Here is a 22,894-nt window from a genome sequence, read left to right as displayed (position 1 = left end):
AGTCTTTTTGCCACTTAGTGTTATGTTGTTATGCCTTTGTGGTCAGCAGGGAAGAAACCGTAGCCGTCAGTCTACAGAAAATGACATCCCAGAAAATTGTTTTTAGACTTGCAAATCGTTTTTTAAATTTGTATACTTGAGAATCGTTTTTTTTATTGCTTTTATACATCCAAATTGTTTTTTTACGGGCAGAATCATTGAGCGTGAATAAAAACAATTTGGTGTGTTTGTGGAGTTTTGGCAGTAATTTCCCCTTCATATTGGTTTGCAATAAAGTTATTTGAATCCGTGAAAGATTTAGGCTATGTAGCAAAATATTCAGACCAGACACGCAGCCAAAGTGAGGACACTACGCTTGAATGTCAAGACATTTATCTAATTTATTGTTTTAATTGATGACTCTCTCACTTTTAAACCTGTTATTGATCAACTGGTGAATAAACTAAAACTTAAAAAAGCGCCTTGTCTCTGCCACATTTTTGTCTGTGCTAGATTATGGTCATTTTTTTTACACAAATACTATTAATTTGTGTCTGTAGATGATGGACTGTGTTTACCATGCTTCTTTGAGGTTCATCACAAACTGTAGAGACATGACCAGGGGTCAGCAACCCAAAACGTTGAAAGAGCCATATAGGACCAAAAATACAAAAAACAAATCTGTATGGAGCCGCAAAAAATGAAATGCCGTTGTGGAAGTCGCTTACTATCCGTGCCACTATTACACACGGCACAAGAGCCAAGCTTGCAGTTTTTAACAATGGTTTAATGTCCATAGAATTTTCTCACACTTTTCTCTCCAGCAGGACGTGACTTTTCAGCCACATCCGTATCCTCTCCTCATCCTGCACTCGGCCGCTTACTGTTAAAGTCAACAGATGATTAGATTACCACGTACCACCTGTGAAATCTAATCACCTGCCAGCTGTGTCTCGCCGTCAGCACATGCCCCGCTCCTATCCGATGGTGCTCGTCCTCAGCACCATAGACAGCGGCGGTGACCTTTGCTCCTGCAAGCGCGCTGGCCACACCTCCCTCTGCAGCCGTATATAAGTCTTATAACATGACGTAAGTGTCTATATTAGCTAAAATAGCCTACTATCAAAATGACTATGTGTCGCAGGCTTAAGCAAATCTTCGTTGGCAGAAATGTTGAAATGTAATATTTATTCTACACATTTTTACAACATTAGAAACCATTAGTAAATCAGCGGCAACTCAGAAGGTGAGACAACTCCTGGAAATGACTGGCTTTTAATGGCCAAAGATATAGATGTGTGTGTCCAAGTTAAAGGAAACGGCAGGCTGTCTTCTTTTAATAGATTTATTACAATATTTGGCAAGCTAGGTAATGTTTGCTGTGGTCTGGAACAACATGGCACACAAACAACTATCAGAAATGTAGCCAATATTACATACAGATAATGTGTCATGAGACATGCAAAATTAAATTATGTACAAAGAGGATAAAAGTAAAGGATATTAAATGAGCTCAAATATACCTACAAATGAGGCATATGATGCAATATGTACATACAGCTAGCTTAAATAGCATAATAGCACTGATTAGCTTGCAGTTATGCACTGACCAAATATGTTTGATTAGCACTCCAACAAGTCAATAATTCACGCACAGCATAAAACGTTTGGTGGACAAAATGAGACAAAGAAGGAGTGGATGATTTTACATGTAAACAAACTGTTGCGTCACAGTCCACACTATGGTGAGTTCAAGAACCGCCGAAATTAGTAGGACAAAACGATGTTCACCAAATACTCTCATCAGTGAAGCATACACACAAACATTAAACAGTAGGCTTTCTAACAATTGGGAAGGTTTGTGTCATGTTTGTCCTCAAACAGAAAACATACTAAAACAAAAAAAAAATAATTTCCCCCCTCCATCTTTTTCCATTTTTAATCATTTTTTAAAAATGCTCCAGGGAGCCACTAGGGCGGCACTAAAGAGCTGCATGCGGCTCGAGAGCCGTGGGTTGCTGACCCCCGGCCATGACACACCACTGTGACTTGGGATGGCCTTGTGTATTTACAAGGCTCTTCTGTGACTATTGCCCAATTACATTTGTGCATTGATTTCACAGAGAAGTACAGACTCTTATGAACTGAGATCCAACGATCAGCTGTTGCTCTCTGTCCCTTTTGCTCGCACTGAGCTTGGAACATGTTATAAAGAGACTGGAAGCTGACTGAATGTGTATCCTTAATTACTTTTAAATCTAAACTGAGAGCATTTGAATGAGCCTCAGTTATCTGTAACTGTTTTACTTGATGTCCATCCTGTCATTTAAATGTGAATCTGATTTTATGTGTATCTCTGCTGCCTGTAGGCCAGGACTCCCTTGAAAAATAGGTTCTTAATCTCAATGGGATTTTTTTCCTGGTTAAATAAAGGTTAAATAAAAAATAAAAAATAAAAATCTCTATGACAACTAAACTTAGCCCTCTGATAATGACAGTGTTTTGATGGACTTGCTTGTTTTTTTAGCACATTGTTAGCATTAGAACTGCGGTCAGCAACCTGTGGCTCTTTAGTGCTGCCCTAGTGGCTCCCTGGAGCAATTTTAAAAAAGGATTGAAAATGGAAAAAGATGGGGGGGGGGGATATTTATTTTGTTTTAGTATGTTTTTTGTTTGAAGACAAACATGACACAAACACAGTTTGTTTACATGTAAAATCTTCCACTCCTTCTTTGTCTCATTTTGTCCACCAAAAGTTTTATACTGTCCCTGAATGTACAAAGGTGTGCTTTGTTGATGTTATTAACATGTGTGGTGTGCTAATCAGGCATATTTGGTCAGTGCATGACTTCAAGCTAATCCATGCTAACATGCTATTTAGGCTAGCTGTATGTACATATTGCATCATTATGCCTCATTTGTAGGTATATTTGAGCTCATTTAATATCCTTTACTTTTATCCTCTTTATATTTAATTTATATTTGCATGTCTCATGACACATTATCTGTATGAAATATTGGCTGCATTTCAGGTAGTTGTTTGTGTGCCATGTTGTTCCAGACCACAGCAAACATTACCTAGCTTGCCAAAGATTGTAATAAATCTATTAAAAGAAGACAGCCTGCCGTTTCCTTTAACTTGGACACACACATCTATACCTTTAGCCATTAAAAGCCAGTAATTTCCAGGAGTTATCTCACCTTCTCAGTAGCCTCTGATTTACTAATGGTTTCTAATGTTGTAAAAATGTGTAGAATAAATATTACATTTCTACATTTCTGTAAACGAAGTTTTGCTTCAGCCTGCAACACATAGTCATTTTGATAGTAGGCTATTATCAATCAATTCTTTTATTGTCATTGTCATAATAACACTTAAGTCATACATGAACAATTAGATTTTGTTTGAGCTTTGTCCAGCGGCATAGAAACTGCATTGATGTGCAGGTTGACAATAGTTTACATTTTAGTATTGTCAGGAAGATGGCGAATAGAGAGACGTGGGGGTGGGAACAGTCAGATGTCTGATGGGTGTTATGTTGATGTTGCAGCAATGCAATGTCCAGAGCACAATTATTGAGGTGTTGAAGAGGGAGGTAATAAGATGGTCTGGGGCAGCAAAGGGGCGGGCTGTTCATTTAGCAGTCTCGCAGCCTGGGGATACAGACTGTGAGACATTCTGGTGGTCCTGGCGCGAATCGATCTATACCTCCTTCTAGAGGGTAGCAGGTTGAAGAGGCCATGTGCTGGGTGGTATCTGTCCTTCAGGATGTTGTGTACTCGCTTTAGGCAGCGAGTTGTGTACATGGCACTCATCTCTGGGAGTATCGTCCTTGTAATTTTCCCCGCCGCTTTAACCACTCGCTGGAGGGCCTGTTGGTTCGCTTTAGTGCAGCTAGCAAACCACACTCAAAATCAGTATATTATAGCTAATATAGACACTGACATCATGTGTTGTCTTCATTATAAGACTTGTATAGAGCTTTTAATTTTTTGCAGCTCCAGACAGATTTGTTCTTTGTATTTTTGGTCCAATATGGCTCTTTCAGCATTTTGGGTTGCCGACCCCTGCATTAGTACAATGTTTCAAAACGCTCCACGTGAAGTGAGTGAACATTGCATTGCTTTGTGGCTGTGAGATCAACCATATTGAAGGCATTCGACCGTGTACCCCGGGAAGTCCTGTGGGGAGTGCTCAGAGAGTATGGGGTAACGGACTGTCTTATTGTGGCAGTTCGCTCCCTGTATAATCAGTGTCAGAGCTTGGTCCGCATTGCCGGCAGTAAGTCGGACACGTTTCCAGTGAGGGTTGGACTCCGCCAAGGCTGCCCTTTGTCACCGATTCTGTTCATAACCTTTATGGACAGAATTTCTAGGCGCAGTCAGGGCGTTGAGGGGATCTGGTTTGGTGGCTGCAGGATTAGGTCACTGCTATTTGCAGATGATGTGGTCCTGATGGCTTCCTCCGGCCAAGATCTTCAGCTCTCACTGGATCGGTTCGCAGCCGAGTGTGAAGCGACTGGGATGGGAATCATCACCTCCAAGTCCGAGTCCATGGTTCTCTCCCGGAAAAGGGTGGAGTGCCATCTCCGGGTTGGGGAGGAGATCTTGCCCCAAGTGGAGGAGTTCAAGTACCTCGGAGTCTTGTTCACAAGTGAGGGAAGAGTGGATCGTGAGATCGACAGGCGGATCGGTGCGGCGTCTTCAGTAATGCGGACGCTGTATCGATCCGTTGTGGTGAAGAAGGAGCTGAGCCGGAAGGCAAAGCTCTCGATTTACCGGTCGATCTACGTTCCCATCCTCACCTATGGTCATGAGCTTTGGGTCATGACCGAAAGGACAAGATCACGGGTACAAGCGGCCGAAATGAGTTTCCTCCGCCGAGTGGCGGGGCTCTCCCTTAGAGATAGGGTGAGAAGCTCTGTCATTCGGGGGGAGCTCAAAGTAAAGCCGCTGCTCCTCCACATCGAGAGGAGCCAGATGAGGTGGTTCGGGCATCTGGTCAGGATGCCACCCGAACGCCTCCCTAGGAAGGTGTTTCGGGCACGTCCGACCGGTAGGAGGCCACGGGGAAGACCCAGGACACGCTGGGAAGACTATCTCTCCCGGCTGGCCTGGGAACGCCTCGGGATCCCCCGGGAGGAGCTGGACGAAGTGGCTGGGGAGAGGGAAGTCTGGGCTTCCCTGCTTAAACTGCTGCCCCCGCGACCCGACCTCGGATAAGCGGAAGAAGATGGATGATCATAAATTATATCACATTTGGATGTATTAGTATAAATCTTTAGCACAAATGAAAAAAACCCAAACAAACATCCATCCATCCATCCACTACCGCTTATTCCCTTTGGGGTCGCGGGGGGCGCTGGAGCCTATCTCAGCTACAATCGGGCGGAAGGCGGGGTACACCCTGGACAAGTCGCCACCTCATAACAGGGCCAACACAGATAGACAGACAACATTCACACTCACATCCACACACTAGGGCCAATTTAGTGTTGCCAATCAACTTATCCCCAGGTGCATGTCTTTGGAAGTGGGAGGAAGCCGGAGTACCCGGAGGGAACCCACGCAGTCACGGGGAGGACATGCAAACTCCACACAGAAAGATCCCGAGCCCGGGATTGAACCCAAGACTACTCAGGACCTTCGTATTGTGAGGCAGATGCACTAACCCCTCTGCCACCGTGAAGCCCTACCCAAACAAACAGCCAGAGTGATATGAAAGGCTTGTTTGATGGATGGAATTCAAATCCAAAACACCTGCTTGTGTGCCCAGTTGAACATGGTTGATAGATCCCAATCTAGTTGTGTGTGTGCTTTTTCTTTCTCCCAGATAAACTGTGACCTTTACGGAAGTTTGGAAGCCATGAAAGCAATCTGCTTGTGTAATTACCTGTCAGAAGGGAGCTTGTTCCTGCACTGGAAAACACAGCATATCACCAAGCCATCTTAAATGCACAGGTGCTAAGTGTGTGGCAATGTTATTGAAAGCAACACATTGATTATTTCACAATGTTTGTGTGGGTGTTTTAATGTGCACATACAGGTACCGATGGGTTGACTGTTCTTGAGTTAGTGTCATCGTGCATGTAGGTGTGCACAGAAAATGTAGAATTTGCAACACAAGTGCAGTAATTGTCATTTCCTAAAATAGCTTCTGTCATATTACTGCCTTACTGTGGAATTGTTGTTAAAATGCATCTGCACCTGAAACGTTAAAGGACCTAAGCTGCTACACTTATTTCATAGTACTGGACTTAAAAATGATGTCTACAAGTAAAATTAGCCCCCATGATAGACAAAGTAGTGATATTTGGCTTGTTTTCTAACAAGTTTCAGCTCATTTTTAAAGGCTCAACTTTAGCTCCAAATGTGGGCGAGCCAGGATTAGCCATGTTGACGTAATCTATAGAAGACTGGAAGCAATTTCATAATGTATTTTTTCGGTAAGATTTTATTAGATAATGCCTGCCAAATGCATTGTTGCATGTTGTAGCAATACAACTAAAAAAGGGGTCTGCCTGCTTACATTTCCAAACGAGGAAAGTATGGACCTCTCCAATCAAACTGACTCGCACAAAATGAGATGGACAAAGCGAGATGAGTGTCATTTGCAGGGATCATTTGATTGATTTCCCCTTTGAAAAAGAAGGGTTTTGGTCAAAGTTTGTATGGAAACATTTTTAAAGATTCAAGCCGAATGTAATCCCAAAAATCCAGAACACCATCGAGAGGGAAAAGGAGAAAGAAGAGCATCCCCGGCGCTCAAATAACAGACAAAAAGAAGGTAAGCCACTAGTATTGTACAAAACCCAAAACCAGTGAAGTTGGCACGTTATGTAAATCGTAAATAAAAACAGAATACAATGATTTGCGAATGATTTTCAACTTATATTCAATTGAATAGACTGCAGAGACAAGATATTTAATGTTCGAACTGAGAAACTATTTTTTTTTTTTTTTGCAAATAATCATTAACTTAGAATTTAATGGCAGCAACACATTGCAAAAAAGTTGGCACAGGAGCATTTTTACCACTGTGTTACATGGCTTTTCCTTTTAACAACACTCAGTAAACGTTTGGGAACTGAGGAGACCAATTTTTGAAGCTTTTCAGGTGAAATTATTTCCCATTCTTGCTTGATGTACAGCTTAAATTGTTCAACAGTCCGGGGTCTCCGTTGTCATATTTTAGGCTTCATATTGCGCCACACATTTTCAATGGGAGACAGGTCTGGACTACAGGCAGGCCAGTCTATTACCCGCACTCTTTTACTATGAAACCACTCTGTTGTAACACGTGGCTTGGCATTGTCTTGCTGAAAGAAGCAGGGGCATCCATGATAACGTTCCTTGGATGGCAACATGTGTTGCTCCAAAACCTGTATGTACCTTTCAGCATTAATGGTGCCTTCACGGATGTGTAAGTTACCCATGTCTTGGGCACTAATACACCCCCATACAATCACAGATGCTGGCTTTTAAATTTTGCGCCTATAATAATCTGGATGGTTATTTTCCTCTTTGTTCCGGAGGACACAACGTCCATAGTTTCCAAAAACAGTTTGAAATGTGGACTCGTCAGACCACAGAACACTTTTCCACTTTGCATCAGTCCATCTTAGATGACCTCGAGCCCAGCGAAGTTGGCGGCATTTCTGGGTGATGTTGATAAAAGGCTTTTGGTTTGCATAGTAGAGTTTTAACTTGCACTTACAGATGTAGCGACAAACTATATATACTGACAGTGGTTTTCTAAAGTGTTCCTGAGCCAATGTGGTGATATCCTTTACACACTGATGTAGCTTTTTGATGCAGTACTGCCTGAGGGATCGAAGGTCACAAGCATTCAATGTTGGTTTTCAACTTTGCTGCTTACGTGCAGTGATTCTCTAGATTCTCTGAACCTTTTGATGATATTACGGACCGTAGATGGTGAAATCCCTAAATTATTTGCAATAGCTCGTTGAGAAATGTTGTTCTTAAACTGTTGGAAAATTTGATCACGCATTTGTTCACAAAGTGGTGACCCTCGGCCCATCCTTGTTTGTGAATGACTGAGCATTTCATGGAAGCTGCTTTTATACCGAATAATAACACCCACCTGTTCCCAGTTAGCCTGTTCACCTGTGGGATTTTCCCAATAAGTGTTTGATGAGCATTCCTCAACTTTCTTAGTCTTTTTGCCACTTGGGCCAGATTTTTTTAAACTTGTTGCAGGCATCAAAGTCCAAATGAACTAATCCATTCATCCATTAATTTTCTACTGTTCGTCCCTTAACTAGTTTTTGCAAAAAATAACGTTTCTCAGTTCGAACGTTAAGCATCTTGCCTTTGCAGTCTATTCAATTGAATATAGGTTGAAAAGGATTTGCAAATCATTGTATTCTGTTTTTATTTACGATTTACACAACGTGCCAACTTCACCGGTTTTGGGTTTTGTATTTTGCGTCCTCTTCTACTGATGTTTTTCTCAAGATGTGTTGGGAGAATGCAAATGCAAAATCTCTGACTAAGAACTTAAACCATAGCCTTACAAAGAAGCTATGTTTGTCCAGTGTAGTGGAAAATGTAATAACACATATACTTTCAGATTATTTTCTATTTATTTTTTTGCTCATAATGTATACGTTTACATATACGTTTTGACGTAATGATGGACCAGGGCGACAAAAACATGCAATTAAGGGATGAAAATAATAGAAACCTGCCGTATGCCCTTTTTCACGGCACAGTTGAGATGCATCAATTATTTTCTACCGCTTGTCCCTATCGTGGACGCATAAATGGCTGGAGTTTAGCCCAGTTCGCCCCCTCATGGCAGGGCCAACACAGATAGACAGACAACATTTACACTCACATTCACACACTAGGGCCAATTTAGTGTTGCCAATCAGCAGCCGGAGTACCCGGAAGGAACCCACGCTGTCGTGGGGAAAACATGCAAACTCCACACAGAAAGACCCCGAGCCCGGGCATCGAACCCAGGACCTTCTTATTGTGAGGCAACAGCACACACCTGTGACACTGTGCTGCCCCATATTAATATTTGTGAGGAAATGTATCTTGGCAACCATTTCACTACCTATTGCTTTCCAAACGTGATCCTGTGACTCCTTAGCCACGAAGCATTCCTTTGTTGTATTAATAAATTGAGTAATCAAACAAGAGTCAAAGTCTTTCGTATACTTTGTGACATACTGGCATTTTTAAATGTAAAATATTTCAACAAATCCATTTTTCTACCGCAATTGTCCCTCTCGGGTTCGCAACAGGGTGGGGGTTGAGGGGCGGGGGGTTGTTGGTTTTTCATGAAACTGTAATCTGGCTCATGTGACCAGGCTACTGTACAAGCACATTATGTTGGGAGTAGGGTTGTACGGTATACCAGTACTAGTATTGTACCGCGATAATAATGAATCATATTCGGTACTATACCGCCTCTAAAAAGTACTGGCACAGTCAGTTGCTACAGAGCTCCAAACTTCATGTAACCTTCCAATTAGCCCACGTACAGTACGCAGAGAGCTTCATGGAATGGGTTTCCATGGCCGAGCAGCCGCATCTAGGCCATACATCACCAAGTCCAATGCAAAGCGTGGGATGCAGTGGTGTAAAGCAGGTCGCCACTGGACTCTAGAGCAGTGGAGACGCCTTCTCTGGAGTGATGAATCACGCGTTTCCATCGGGGAATCTGATGGACGAGGTTGGGTTTGGAGGTTGCCAGGAGAACGGTACATTTCTAACTGCATTGTGTTGAGTGTGAAATTTGCTGGAGGAGGAATTATGGTGTGGGGTTGTTTTTCAGGAGTTGGGCTTGGCCCCTTAGTTCCAGTGAAAGGAACTTTGAACGCTCCAGGATACCAAAACATTTTGGACAATTCCATGCTCCCAACCTTGTGGGAAAAGTTTGGAGCGGGCCCCTTCCTTTTCCAACATGACTGTGCACCAGTGCACAAGGCAAGGTCCATAAATACATGGATGACAGAGTCTGGTGTGGATGAACTTGACTGGCCTGCACAGAGTCCTGACCTGAACCCGATAGAACACCTTTGGGATGAATTAGAACGGAGCCTGAGAGCCAGGCCTTCTCGACCAACATCAGTGTGTGACCTCACCAATGCGCTTTTGGAAGAATGGTCGAAAATTCCTAAAAACACATTGCGCAACCTTGTGGACAGCCTTCCCAGAAGAGTTGAAGCTGTACTGGCTGTAAAAGGTGGACCGACATCATATTGAACCCTATGGATTAGGAATGGGATGGCACTTCAAGTTCGTATGTGAGTCAAGGCAGGTGGTCAAATACTTTTGGCAATATAGTGTATGTTACTGCATAACTCAGCAGCTGAATTAGGAGCCTTTGTTTGCTTGTTTACTAATAAAAGAAAAGTTGTGAAAAGTTCACTATTTTATTTAAGGACAAACTTGCAATAAGAAACATATGTTTAATTTTTTGTTAAAATAAAGACAATAATGCCATTTTTTTGTGGTCCCCTTTATTTAGAAAAGTATCGAAAAGTATCGATTTTGGTACGGGTATTGGGACAAGCCTAGTTGGGAGTTACACAAATGATACTTATATGGTGGTTAATCACAGTCAGCCACCTTTTCAAAGGTTTGACATACTACTTGGGATTGGTCAAACCGTGCCCAGCTACTTTCAATATGATTTGCATATAAGGGGGCGTGGTCTGGGCATACCAAGCCACGCCCATGTCTGCGGCCGTTTCTAAGTAGATTGCTATGTAACTATGAAATGTGCTTAAATTTGTGCTTGCGAATACTTTAATACATCTCAATATTTACATGCGTACGCCGTTTTCTGGATTTGAACTTGCATCTATTTTTAGTAGGAGAGCCATGCAACTGTTACATGAAGCCCCGGTTCTGTAGATGACGTCACACCAGGAGGAGGGAGCATACTGAGTCTGGTGATGGAAAGGGAGTGTTCTAGTTATCTACCGATAACTCCAAAATGTATTGATATTATGGTGAATGACTGCCAGATTTATTTTGAGGTGCAAAACTTGCATATAGAAAACATGACATTTTAGTAATCTCTAAAGGCGATTTTGTGACAATACAAGCAAAAGACAATATTTTGGAAACGTGGAACCATGTTGAGCCTCACCTGTTTTTCATTCTCATCCTCTAGCCTGAGTCTCTCCTCGATGCAGTTTCGGGCTTGCAGAAAGACTTTCCTCTGGGTTCGCTCGGTGAGAATCCTCACAAACACTCCCGTCAAGTTGACACTGGTGAACAGCACCCCGTTGGCTATCAGCTACACACAAACAAGAACAGACACTGCAAACAAAGCTGATGGATGGGCATTTGCACTTGCAATATCAGAAAATGGAGTAAAAGAGGAGTCAATTAGTCTACAATAATTCACTAATGTACTGCTGAGGGGTATTTATTGATTTACAAGGTGGTTGTGTTTTTTTCCAAAGGCAAAAAGATTGAGATTTCAGTGCATCCTAAAAGTATTCAAAGCGATTAACTCTTCCCGCATTTTGTTATGTTACAGTCTTATTCAAAAATGGAATAGATTATGTTTTGTCCCCTAAATTCTACACACAATAACCAAGAGTGGGAATGTGAAAAAACTTCAGTTTAAAAAAATAAAATAAAATGTTTAATTAAAAACTAAAAAAATCCCATGTACAAAAGGTATTTCCAGCCTTTGCTCAATACTGTACAGCAGAGTTCCCCAACCTTTTTTCCACCAAGCTGTCAAGACTTGGACTTTGGCGTGGATTGTTTTCCCAAGGTGCAAAGGATTTGGACCGGACACGGCGTGAAGGTGAATACATATTTAATTCTAACATTCAAAAAAGGAATAAACAAAAGGCGCGCACAAGGGCGGAAGTACAAAACATGGCTATAAAAACAAAAACTCGCACAAAGGCAGAGAACTATTCACAAAAAACAAAAGACACTTACTGTGGCATTAATCGACAAAACTTACTTGCGATGACGTGAACAGGGCAGCATGGACTATGAACATGAAACAGAGTGTCAGGAGTGTGTCAAGAGTGCAGATCATGAATGTGATGTCGCCAGGCCGACCAACAGAAAATGAAAAGCTTAAATAACACAGACATGATTAACAACGGGTGTGTGAGTGCAAACAAATCAGGTGTGTGAAATGAGGACAGGTGAAAACTAATGGGTTGTCATGGAAACAAAACGGGGAGTGAAAAAACAGGAACTGACAAAATCCAAAAAAGCACATGGCCAAACAAAACATGATCACACAGACATGACACAAGCATTATTTTCACAGACTGGCTTTCTACGGGTGGTAAATAAAAGCAGAAAAAAATGAGCATGAGAAATGAACCTTTGGCTACAATCTGGCACATTAATATTTTACATGTCCATTAATGTGCATTTTCCCATGTACCGTATTTTTCGGACTATAAGTCGCAGTTTTTTTCATAGTTTGGCCGGGCTCCAGTGCGACTTATATATGTTTTTTTCCTTTTTAATTATGCATTTTCGGCAGATGCGACTTATACTTTGATGCGACTTATACTCCGAAAAATGTGGTACTATAACAAAAGAGTTGTAATATATATCTAATAACACGCTTTTTGGTGTGTTTAGTGGGACAGGCGAAAGTTAAGTCCGAGAAAATGCGGTAGTTTATAAATTAATTATTGTTTCTGCCCGGCCCGGTAGCAATTGCATCACGGACCGGTACCGGTCCCTGGACCGGTGGTTGGGGACCACTGCTGTACAGAGATATCCTGGATGAAAACCAACGATCTGATGGAGATTTAGAGGTTCTTCAAAGAGAAATGGACAAAAAAGAATGGGAGAAACTGCCCATAGATAGGTGTGCCAAGCTTGTGGCGTCGTATTGAAAAAGACTTGAGACTGTAATTGATGCATCAACAAAGTATTAGTAAATATTCATGGAAATTGTATTTTATTTGTAGTTTATTTTTATTTTTTGATATCTTTGCAATTTCTTTTCACATTGTCATAATGGGGTATTGTCTCTAGAATGTTGATGACAAAAGTGAATGTATTACATTTTGGAATAGGGCTGCAACATAACAAAATGTGGAAAAAGGGAAGCGCTGTGAATACTTCCTATATGCACTGTTGCACTGTATATGTTACCAAACTGAAAGATGAAATTCGGCAACCATGACAAACCATTTTACCTTTAATCTTTATTTTCAATGAGTGTGTTAATCTAAATATCACGTGTCCATATATGTGTTTGTTTATGCTACACAATGGCCCACAACAGGGGCAGAAGATTGCAACACAGAGTGACATGGAGAACAATTGTTTTACAGTGAAAAGACAGACAAAGGGCCTGATCTACTATGATCCCATACAACACGCGCTCGATCGCGTTTGCAAACTATAAAACTGTGTGTACTATTAGTGGGTGTGTTTCGGACGATTGACCGAGAGTGGTGTAAAAAAAAAATGGTACAAATCGCCCTATTATAATTAGGTTTGTGTGTGCTGTACCGGCAGTGCCAATGGAGAAAGACTATTATTAGATATTATCGGCCGATAAATACTTTAAAATGTAATATCGGAAATGATCGGTATCGGTTTCAAAAAGTAAAATGTATGACTTTTTAAAACGCCGCTGTACGGAGTGGTACACGGACGTAGGGAGAAGTACAGAGCGCCAATTAACCTTAAAGGCACTGCCTTTGTGTGCCGGCCCAATCACATGATATCTACGGCTTTTCACCCACACAAGTGAATGCAAAGCATACTTGGTCAACAGCCATACAGGTCACACTGAGGGTGGCCGTATAAACAACTTTAACACTGTTACACACTGTGAACCCACACCAAACAAGAATGACAAACACATTTCGGCAGAACATCCGCACCGTAACACAACATAAACACAACAGAACAAATACCCAGAATCCCTTGCAGCACTAACTCTTCCGGGACGCTACAATATACACCCCCCGCTGACCCCCTAACCCCCCCACCTCAACCCCGCCCACCTCAACCTCCTCATGCTCTCTCAGGGAGAGCGTGTCCCAAATTCCAAGCTGCTGTTCTGAGGCATGTTAAAAAAAATTATGCACTTTGTGACTTCAATAATAAATATGGCAGTGCCATGTTGGCATTTTTTTCCATAACTTGAGTTGATTTATTTTGGAAAACTTTTTTACATCCAGCGGGGCATCACAACAAAATTAGGCATAATAATGTGTTAATTCCACGACTGTATATATCGGTATCGGTTGATATCGGAATCGGTAATTAAGAGTTGGACAATATCGGAATATCGGATATCGGCAAAAAAGCCATTATCATACATCTCTAACTATTATTTCTCTCCACATTCATAAATCATGCTCCAACTTGTGGTGTTTGTTATGTTGTGGAACATGCAGCACACAACGATAATCCATACCACCTTTTATAGGCCATATAGAAGCGTTATCTAGACAACAGACCCTATTTTTAGCACGCCGAAGGCGAGCTCTGGGAGGCGGAAAGATCCAGATGCGTGACAACAAAAAGAAAATGCATGTTGCAAGAAGTGTTTTTGTATAGGATATATAGCAAACATCAAAACAAAATAATTGTGTGAATTCTCCCAAACATTCACACATGGTTTTTACACCAAATGTAATCTATTTATTCTTCTTCTTCTCCAGATTTTGGCGCGCTCTACCTTCCACATTTTTCACCCAATTCAAACCAGTCCAACGTTGAACTGTTCAGCCTGTTCGGGAATAGCGGACTTTCCCTTGACAAATTCCAAAAATTCCCAGATTTCCCAGAATTCCAGGTTTTCCGGGACATTTTCCCCGTTCAAAATTAATTGGCCATTTTTCAAACTTCCACCATTTCCACATTTTTCAACATATTCAAACCATTTTACCTTCAACACATTTCACCATCCTGGAAATTTAAACTACCCTATTTCCAAGTCCAAAAAAATTCCAGGATTTTCCAGAATTTTTGCTTTTCCAAAGCCCTATTTCCACTTTTTTTTCTGGCAACTACTCCTTCCACATTTTTCAACGTATGTCAACCGTTCCGTCAAATCATTCCTCTTAATCAGGACAAAAAACTAAGTTGTTTTTTGAACTGGAAAAAATTCCCGGTTTTCCAAAAATTCCAGGAATTCCGTAATACAAATTCTCCATTCAACATGTTACTACTTCAACATTTCTCGACCGATTTGGAAAATTTCAACACCAACCATTTCAACAATCTCTGACCATTCAAGTTGTTTACCATTTTCAAAAAAATTCCGTCTTTTCCTGAAATTCCCAAATGTTTTGGAAATTCCCATTGACATTAATCAGACATTCTTCAAACTTCCACAATTTCCACATTCTTTGACCCATTCAAACCATTCCACCTTTGACACATTCCACCATTCTGGAAATTCAAACTACACTTTTTCCAAGTTCAAAAAAATTCCAGATTTTCCCGAAATTCCCTAATACCATTTACTACCTCAACATTTCTTGCCCGATTTTAACATTTCTAACACCAACCAATTCAGCTCATTCAGGACATTCATGCTCCTAATCATTTTCCAAAAAATCCCGCTTTTCCCAAAATTTCCAAATTTCCAGGAAGTTCCCATTGAAATGAATGGGACATTTTTTCAAGTTCCACAATTCCCACATTTTTCAACCTATTCAAACCAGTCCAACATTAACACATTCCACTCATCCTGGACATGCAAACTAACACTTTTCAAAGTTCCAAACCAAATTCCGTTTTTCCTGGAAATTCTAACTCTTCAATATTCAAACCATTCCAACATTCATTTCAGCGTTTAAATGATTTCAACATTTAAAACATTTCTACATTCATCCTACATGCCATTAGCATTTCAGTGTCAGCTCTTCAACATTCAAACCATTCCAACATTCAAACTATTCTTACATTCATACTACATTATGTCAGCATTTCAGTTCAACTTTAGCATTGGAGCATTCACACGCAATTCCTTCAGGTATTGCCTCTATTAGTTAAACTTCTTCTTCTTTTTCTTCTCCAGATTTTAGCGCGCTCTACCTTCCACATTTTTCATCGGATTCAAAACGTTCCAACTTCAAACTGTTCAGCTTATTCGAGAATTGCGGGCTTTCCCTTGACACATTTCAAAAATTCCCAGATTTCCCAGAATTCCAGGTTTTCCGGGACATGTTTCCCATTCAAAATTAATTGGCCATGTTTCAAACTTCCACCATTTCCACATTTTTCAACCGATTCAAACCATTCCACCTTCAACACATTTCACCATCCTGGAAATTCAAAACTAACTTTTTTCCAAGTTCAAAAGAATTCCAGGATTTTCCAGAATTCCTGGTTTTTCAAAGCCCTATTTCCACCCTTTTTTCTGGCGACTACTCCTTCCACATTTTCAACTAATTTCAACCGTTCCACCGTCAAAACATTCCTCTTAATCAGTACAAAAAATGAAGTTGTTTTTTGAACTGAAAAAAATTCCAGGTTTTCCTAAAATTCCAGGAATTCCGTAATACCATTTCTCAATTCAACATGTTACTACTTCAACATTTCTCTACCGATTTGAAAACAATTCAAATTTTTTACCATTTTCCAAAACATTCCCGCTTTTTTCGAAATTCCCAAATTTGGGGGAAATTCCCATTGAAATCAATGGGACATTCTTCATAATTCCTCAATTCCCACATTTTTCATCTGATTCAAACTGTGTGCTCTACTTCAACAATTAAAAAAAAAAAATTCCAGGATTTCAGTTCAACTTCAGCATTGGAGCATTCACGCGCAATTCCTTCAGGAATTGCCTCATCGAGTTGAATTTATTTTATTTTTTAATATTATAAAATAGCATTGCTGAAAATACAATATGTCGGATAATTTCATTTCTTATAGTCCACATTTTTTGACACACAGTCATAAGACGAAGGATTCGATCTCCATCGTCTATCTTTGCATTGTGCCTGCCTCATTTTACAGCCATTTATGTGTAATTGTGCCAGTTTGCCCGTACTGTAAGTAGTGGTGTGGTGTGGCTCAGATGGTAGAGCGGCCATCCAGCAACTTCAGGGTTGTTGGTTCGAATCCAGTTTCCGTCATCCGAGTCACGGCTGTTGTGTCCTTGGGCTCCGAATGTTGCTCACACTTGTGAATGAATGTTTGGTGGTCGGAGAGGTCGTGGGTGGAAATTGGCAGCCACATTTCCATCAGACAAATGTAGCTCATGTGTGAGTGTGGAGTGAATGAATGATGGGTTCTCAGTTCTCACTGTAAAGCGCTTTAAGTGTCTAGAAAAGCGCTACATAAATCTGATCTGTTCTTCTTCTTATATACCTTCTAAATGTGCTAAATAAACAGTAGATGAAAAACATTCCAGGATGGATTTATTAGATTGTGGCCACTACTTGATATTTGCATCTCCTCCTTCAAGTATTGTAGGTGTTCTAATATTCAGTATATATTCTGCATATACATGAATACTAGAGATGTCCCATAATGGCTTTTTTGCCGATATCCGATATTCCAATATTGTCCAACTCTTAATTACCGATTCCGATATCAACCGATAGCGATATATACACATACCTGCCAACTTTTGAAATCAGAAAAACCTAGTAGCCAGGGTCCTGGGGCCGCAGGCCCCGGTAGGTCCAGGACAAAGTCCTGTTGGGGGGTTCAGAGGGGCGAAGCCCCCCGACGCAAAATGATTATTAGCATTCAGACAGGTTAAAATGTTGCTAAAACCATCACTTTTCTATCAGTCACAGTGACTTTTCAAAACAAAAATATTACAGCAAAAATCATATGGGTTGATTGACATGTTTATTCTGTAAGCTAACTTCAATAGTTTGAAATTATTTTGACAGTTAATGCCAGTTATCCTGTCAACCTTTCACAAGACTTCAATTTGTTAATTGAAAGTATAAACAGTATAAACACTTTTTACAGTAAACAAATGGTAAAACAGTACTAAACAATTCCATTAAAAAAAAAATTGGTGTCATTATTAACTTTCTGTCCAAGCTTGTATAATCTACTGCCTTGTTCAATTGTAAAAAATATTCTGTGCCTAAAATTCACATTTCTATCACAATTATCATACTGTAAACATGGTAAGCTAACTTCATTAAAATTAATAGTCCTGTCAATAGCATGGAATTACAATTCAAATGTAGTTTTTTTGTAAGCCTTTCAAAAGAATTCAAAATATGAAAAATTAATGAAAATTAATTTAAGCCATCAGACACTTGAAAAGTGGCACATCACATCTCTAATGTAATCATTTTAACTTTTCAACAGAAATAGCACTGCAAAAATATTAAGGACATACTTCTGTATTTTGGTAGTTATGCTGTCAACATTTAACAAGATTTCTTCAACTTGGACTTGAAAGCATAAATAGTATAAACACTTTTAACAGTATAACAGTACTAAACAATTCCAAAGATAACATTGGTGTCATTACCTTTTTGTGGCTAAAATCCATCGCTAATTCCTCCGTGTCCGATCGAAAAATCTTGTCTGCACAAGGTGCAATTCGCGTAGTTTTCACCCTTTTTGGAACGGATAATTATTCCCGGATAGGCTTTTGAATATTCTTCACGGAATGACTGCAGTTTTCTTTTCGGTTTAAGACTCGTTTGCGATTTTTCCCCGGCTGATTCCATGATCGTTCGCTCGTTTGGAAACAATGGCAACTGATGCCTCGTGCTTGGCAGCGGTGCTATAAATAGCCTCGCGCATGGCATTCGGAATGGCTCGATAGGAAGTTACGGGAAGCAGTGTCGATTGTCATTGTTGTTACGCGATTTCGTGAATAAAACTTTTTTTTTAATATTTTTTTTTAATTAATGAAAAAACGTATTTTTTATCACTGCAACCGTAACCCGGAATAGGTTGATGAAAACCGTACTAATTACGGGAAAACCGGAGTAGTTGGCAGGTATGTATACAGTCGTGGAATTAACACATTATTATGCCTAATTTTGTTGTGATGCCCCGCTGGATGCATTAAACAATGTAACAAGGTTTTCCAAAATAAATCAACTCAAGTTATGGAAAAAAATGCCAACATGTCACTGCCATATGTATTATTGAAGTCACAAAGTGCATTATTTTTTTTAACATACCTCAAAACAGCAGCTTGGAATTTGGGACATGAGAGAGCATGAGGAGGTTGAGGTGGGCGGGGTTGGGGGCCGGGGGGTTAGGGGGGTAGCGGGGGGTGTATATTGTAGCGTCCCGGAAGAGTTAGTGCTGCAAGGGGTTCTGGGTATTTGTTCTGTTGTGTTTATGTTGTGTTACGGTGCGGATGTTCTCCCGAAATGTGTTTGTCTTTTTGGTGTGGGTTCACAGTGTGGCGCATATTTGTAACAGTGTTAAAGTTGTTTATACGGCCACCATCAGTGTGACCTGTATGGCTGTTCACTTGTGTGTCTGAAAAGCCGTAGATATTATGTGATTGAGCCGGCACGCAAAGGCAGTGCCTTTAAGGTTTATTGGCGCTCTGTACTTCTCCCTGCGTCCATGTACCACTCCGTACAGCGGCGTTTTAAAAAGTCATAAATTTTACTATTTGATACCGATACCGATAATTTCCGATATTACATTTTAAAGCATTTATCGGCCGATAATATCAGCAGCCTAATATTATCGGACATCTCTAATGAATACTAACACTTTTACAGTAAATGTATTGCAATCCTCAGCGCACAAGCTTAGGAAATCAACTTTGTACATGTTTTAGACCACAAACTTTTCGTAGATCAGGTCAAAGTTGTTGTTTTTATTGATTAATGATGTAACTAATAACAAAAAACAATATGTCTATACACCAAGATGGATGCCTTGTGTTTGCGTCTACGCTACTCAGTAAAACACTGCTTGAGTTATTCGATGCTCCGCTATTTTCATTAGGGACTGTTTATCCAGATCCATCAAAATGAAAAATGCCTTCTGATTTAATTTGGGAAGGCTGTAAATGAAGTAGAACGTTCTGACATAAAATCTCTTTGTGTGATGAACTTCTAGACAATCCTAAGCCTTTTTCCATGGTAATGCGAGGTAATGTTTATGAGTTTAACTTCAGCATATGTGTACCGTATTTTCCGGAACATAGGGTGCACCGGATTATAAGGCGCACTGCAAATGAGCGGGTCTAGTCAGGTGTAGTTTCATACAAAAGGCGCACCGGAATATAAAGCGCATTAAAGGGGTCATATTATTTATTTATTTTTTCTAAATTGAAAACCCTTCCTTGTGGTCTACATAACATGTAATGTTGGTTCTTTGGTCAAAATGTTGCATAGATTATGTTCTACAGATCATCTTCAAGCCGCTTTCTGGCGGTCGCTTCAGGATGCGCTGTTTTGTGGGCGGTCTCACCTTCAGCAGCGTCTTTTCGCCGCCATCTTTGTTGTAGCGGTGTAGCGTGCAAGGACGGGAGTAGAAGAAGTGTCAAAAGATGGAGCTAACTATTTTAAAGACATTCAGACTTTACTTACCGTATATTACCAAATAAACGCCCTTGTGCAAATAACCGCCCATGTCCTAATAGCCGCCCGGGGTCTGACCCCATTTTGTGAAATAAACGCCTCTTCCTAATAAACGCCTATGTCCAAATAGCCGCCCATGGGCTGTTATTTGCATAATTTAGATTAAAATCATATTGACTTCATTAAACCCAATTTATAAGCTAAAAGGAAAAGCAAAGGTGCAATAATTCTGGTCATTACGGTAACAGCAGACGTTACGTGGGGATTCTGGGTAATCAACATATTGCAATGGGTGACCGCATATAGCGTAACACACACTCAACGACAACAACAAACCCACGAGGAAAAGTTTCAACATGGCAAGCAACAGCAGCAGTGAGTTGAATGAACAGGATACCGGTACACCACAACTGATGGACGGGAATACTTTAAGGGGGAAGAACAGAAAGTTTGACTTAAAATTCAAGCTAGCGGTTGTGAAGTATGCGGAGCAGAGTTCTGGTTTGGCAGCGGCCAGGCAGTTTAACGTTGACCCAAAACGTGTACGAGAATGGAAACAAAAAAAGGGAGAACTACAATCTCAGTCGGCAATCGATGGAAAACGGGCTCGCTTATCTGGTGGAGGTAGGAAGAAAGTGAGCGACGAGCTTGATGCTAATTTGTGTCAGTGGATACATCACGTTCGTGGACTGAACCACCGTGTGTCCCGCAAAATGATCCGCATTAAGGCAAAGGACAGTGACAGTATTATTGTTCTGTTTTGATGGTGGGTTTTATACTTGAGTACTTGGTACCATAATTTTATTTTTCCCGGTAGGCTGCTTTATTTAAAAAGTTTATTTATTTTTAGTATTTGTATTCTATTTGACAATTGTTGCACTACTGTCATGTTGAGGCCTTGTTGATCTCTTGTCTTTTGATAGTCTTGTTTTTTTGTTTGTGTGTTTACATTAGCTTTTACATTTAAAGTTTTTAGTACGAAAAAAAAATACTGGACACTAACCATTGTAACCAAATAATGGCCTGGTGCAGGCTGGTGCAAAAATAAATAAAAGCCTTGTGCAAATAACCGCCCATGTCCTAATAGCCGCCCGGGGTCTGACCCCATTTTGTGAAATAAACGCCCGGGCTACTATTTGGTAATATATGGTAAATCAATAACGGAGCAGCATCTCCTCATCCGTGGCTCACAAGTTTAATAACGCCGGAAATGTGTCGCGTAAAAACTGTCCAACCGGAACTCTCTAATAACTAAAGTTCCTGGGTTGAATTATGTTAACTCACTACACCGGTATGTTTTAGCGCTTGCATGGCAAGTTTACTGACAGATATAAGTAAGAACTTTACACTACTTTATATTAGAAATGGCAACAGCGGAGGATGAATGTCCCATAACAAGAAGATAGAGAAAAAGAAGAAGCTTATTGACTATGTTGTCTTCACGGACTACAAAGGCGGATGCGTGCACATTTTCAGGATTTATGCAGATCCAAAATACAGATCAGCAGGTACCAGAAGGTAAGAAATATCGCATAATATTGCAAAACAAAACGCCAGATAATATGTCTTACCTTATAGTACACACACCATAATAATACTTGTATGTTGAAGGACAGTACAATCCATCAAGCGGAACGGCTTCATAGCTAATCAAAGTCGTACTAAAAGATTTAGATTTTTGAGCGCTGTGTGTAATGTTCTATATTTTCAATGGAACATTGGACACATTTTGGTGTTGTTTACTTGAGTCGTATTGCAGTCTACATGTATCTCTTATGTGTGACTGACATCATATTGCAGTATACACATATCTCTTATGTGTGACTGCCATCTACTGGTCACACTTGTCATTGCACCATGTACCATATAAAATAGCTTCAAGGTCGCAAGCACAACCAAAATTATTCCGTACATTAGGCGTACACTGTCGAGTTTTTAGAAAATGAAAGGATTTTATGTGCGCCTTAGTCCGAAAAATACGGTAAATGTTGGATGTAAATGTGTATGTGGGAGTTTTGAGGTTTACTGGGTGAATGCTGAAGAGTTATTTGGCAAGCGAATTCAGTCATTTACCTTGAGCGGATTGCCACAAAAGAATTTGGCGCTGCCCCTTTTTTTTTTGCTCGTTGACAAACATAATGTGACTGCATGCGTACTTTGTCGTTCTGACTCTGCAGAGTAGATGTCATTGTAACTCTGCTTTTATGGTAGAATGAATTTGAACGAACTGATGGTGAACCTCAAATAGAGAAAAGCCACTCTGACCTGAAGTTGTGTAACGCGCGCCTTTTTACATTACTCGTTTTGTCAAATAACTCATAAGTGTTAAATATGACACTCCAGTAAAAGGAAATGATATCCAGCTGGAAGGAACAATTCAGGTAAATCATGTCATTTGTTGTTGCTCATAACTCTATTCAATTGAAGTCAATAAA

General features: G+C 40.4%; 1 protein-coding gene across 5 annotated transcripts in view; it reads right to left on the bottom strand.

The window, feature by feature from the left end:
• Window positions 1–22,894, bottom strand: part of LOC133616394 (adenylate cyclase type 1-like) — a 223,809-nt gene that overhangs the window by 188,390 nt on the left and 12,525 nt on the right. For all 5 annotated transcript variants that reach the window (XM_061975587.2, XM_072914695.1, XM_061975590.2 and 2 more), the window contains one exon: window positions 11,111–11,260. In XM_061975587.2, coding sequence (XP_061831571.1) covers window positions 11,111–11,260 — 150 coding nt within the window. The remainder of the gene's footprint in view (window positions 1–11,110; window positions 11,261–22,894) is intronic.

Source organism: Nerophis lumbriciformis, linkage group LG14, assembly GCF_033978685.3.
Source record: "Nerophis lumbriciformis linkage group LG14, RoL_Nlum_v2.1, whole genome shotgun sequence".
In the NCBI taxonomy this organism is placed as follows: domain Eukaryota; kingdom Metazoa; phylum Chordata; class Actinopteri; order Syngnathiformes; family Syngnathidae; genus Nerophis; species Nerophis lumbriciformis.
This window is presented reverse-complemented; position numbering and strand designations above follow the sequence as displayed.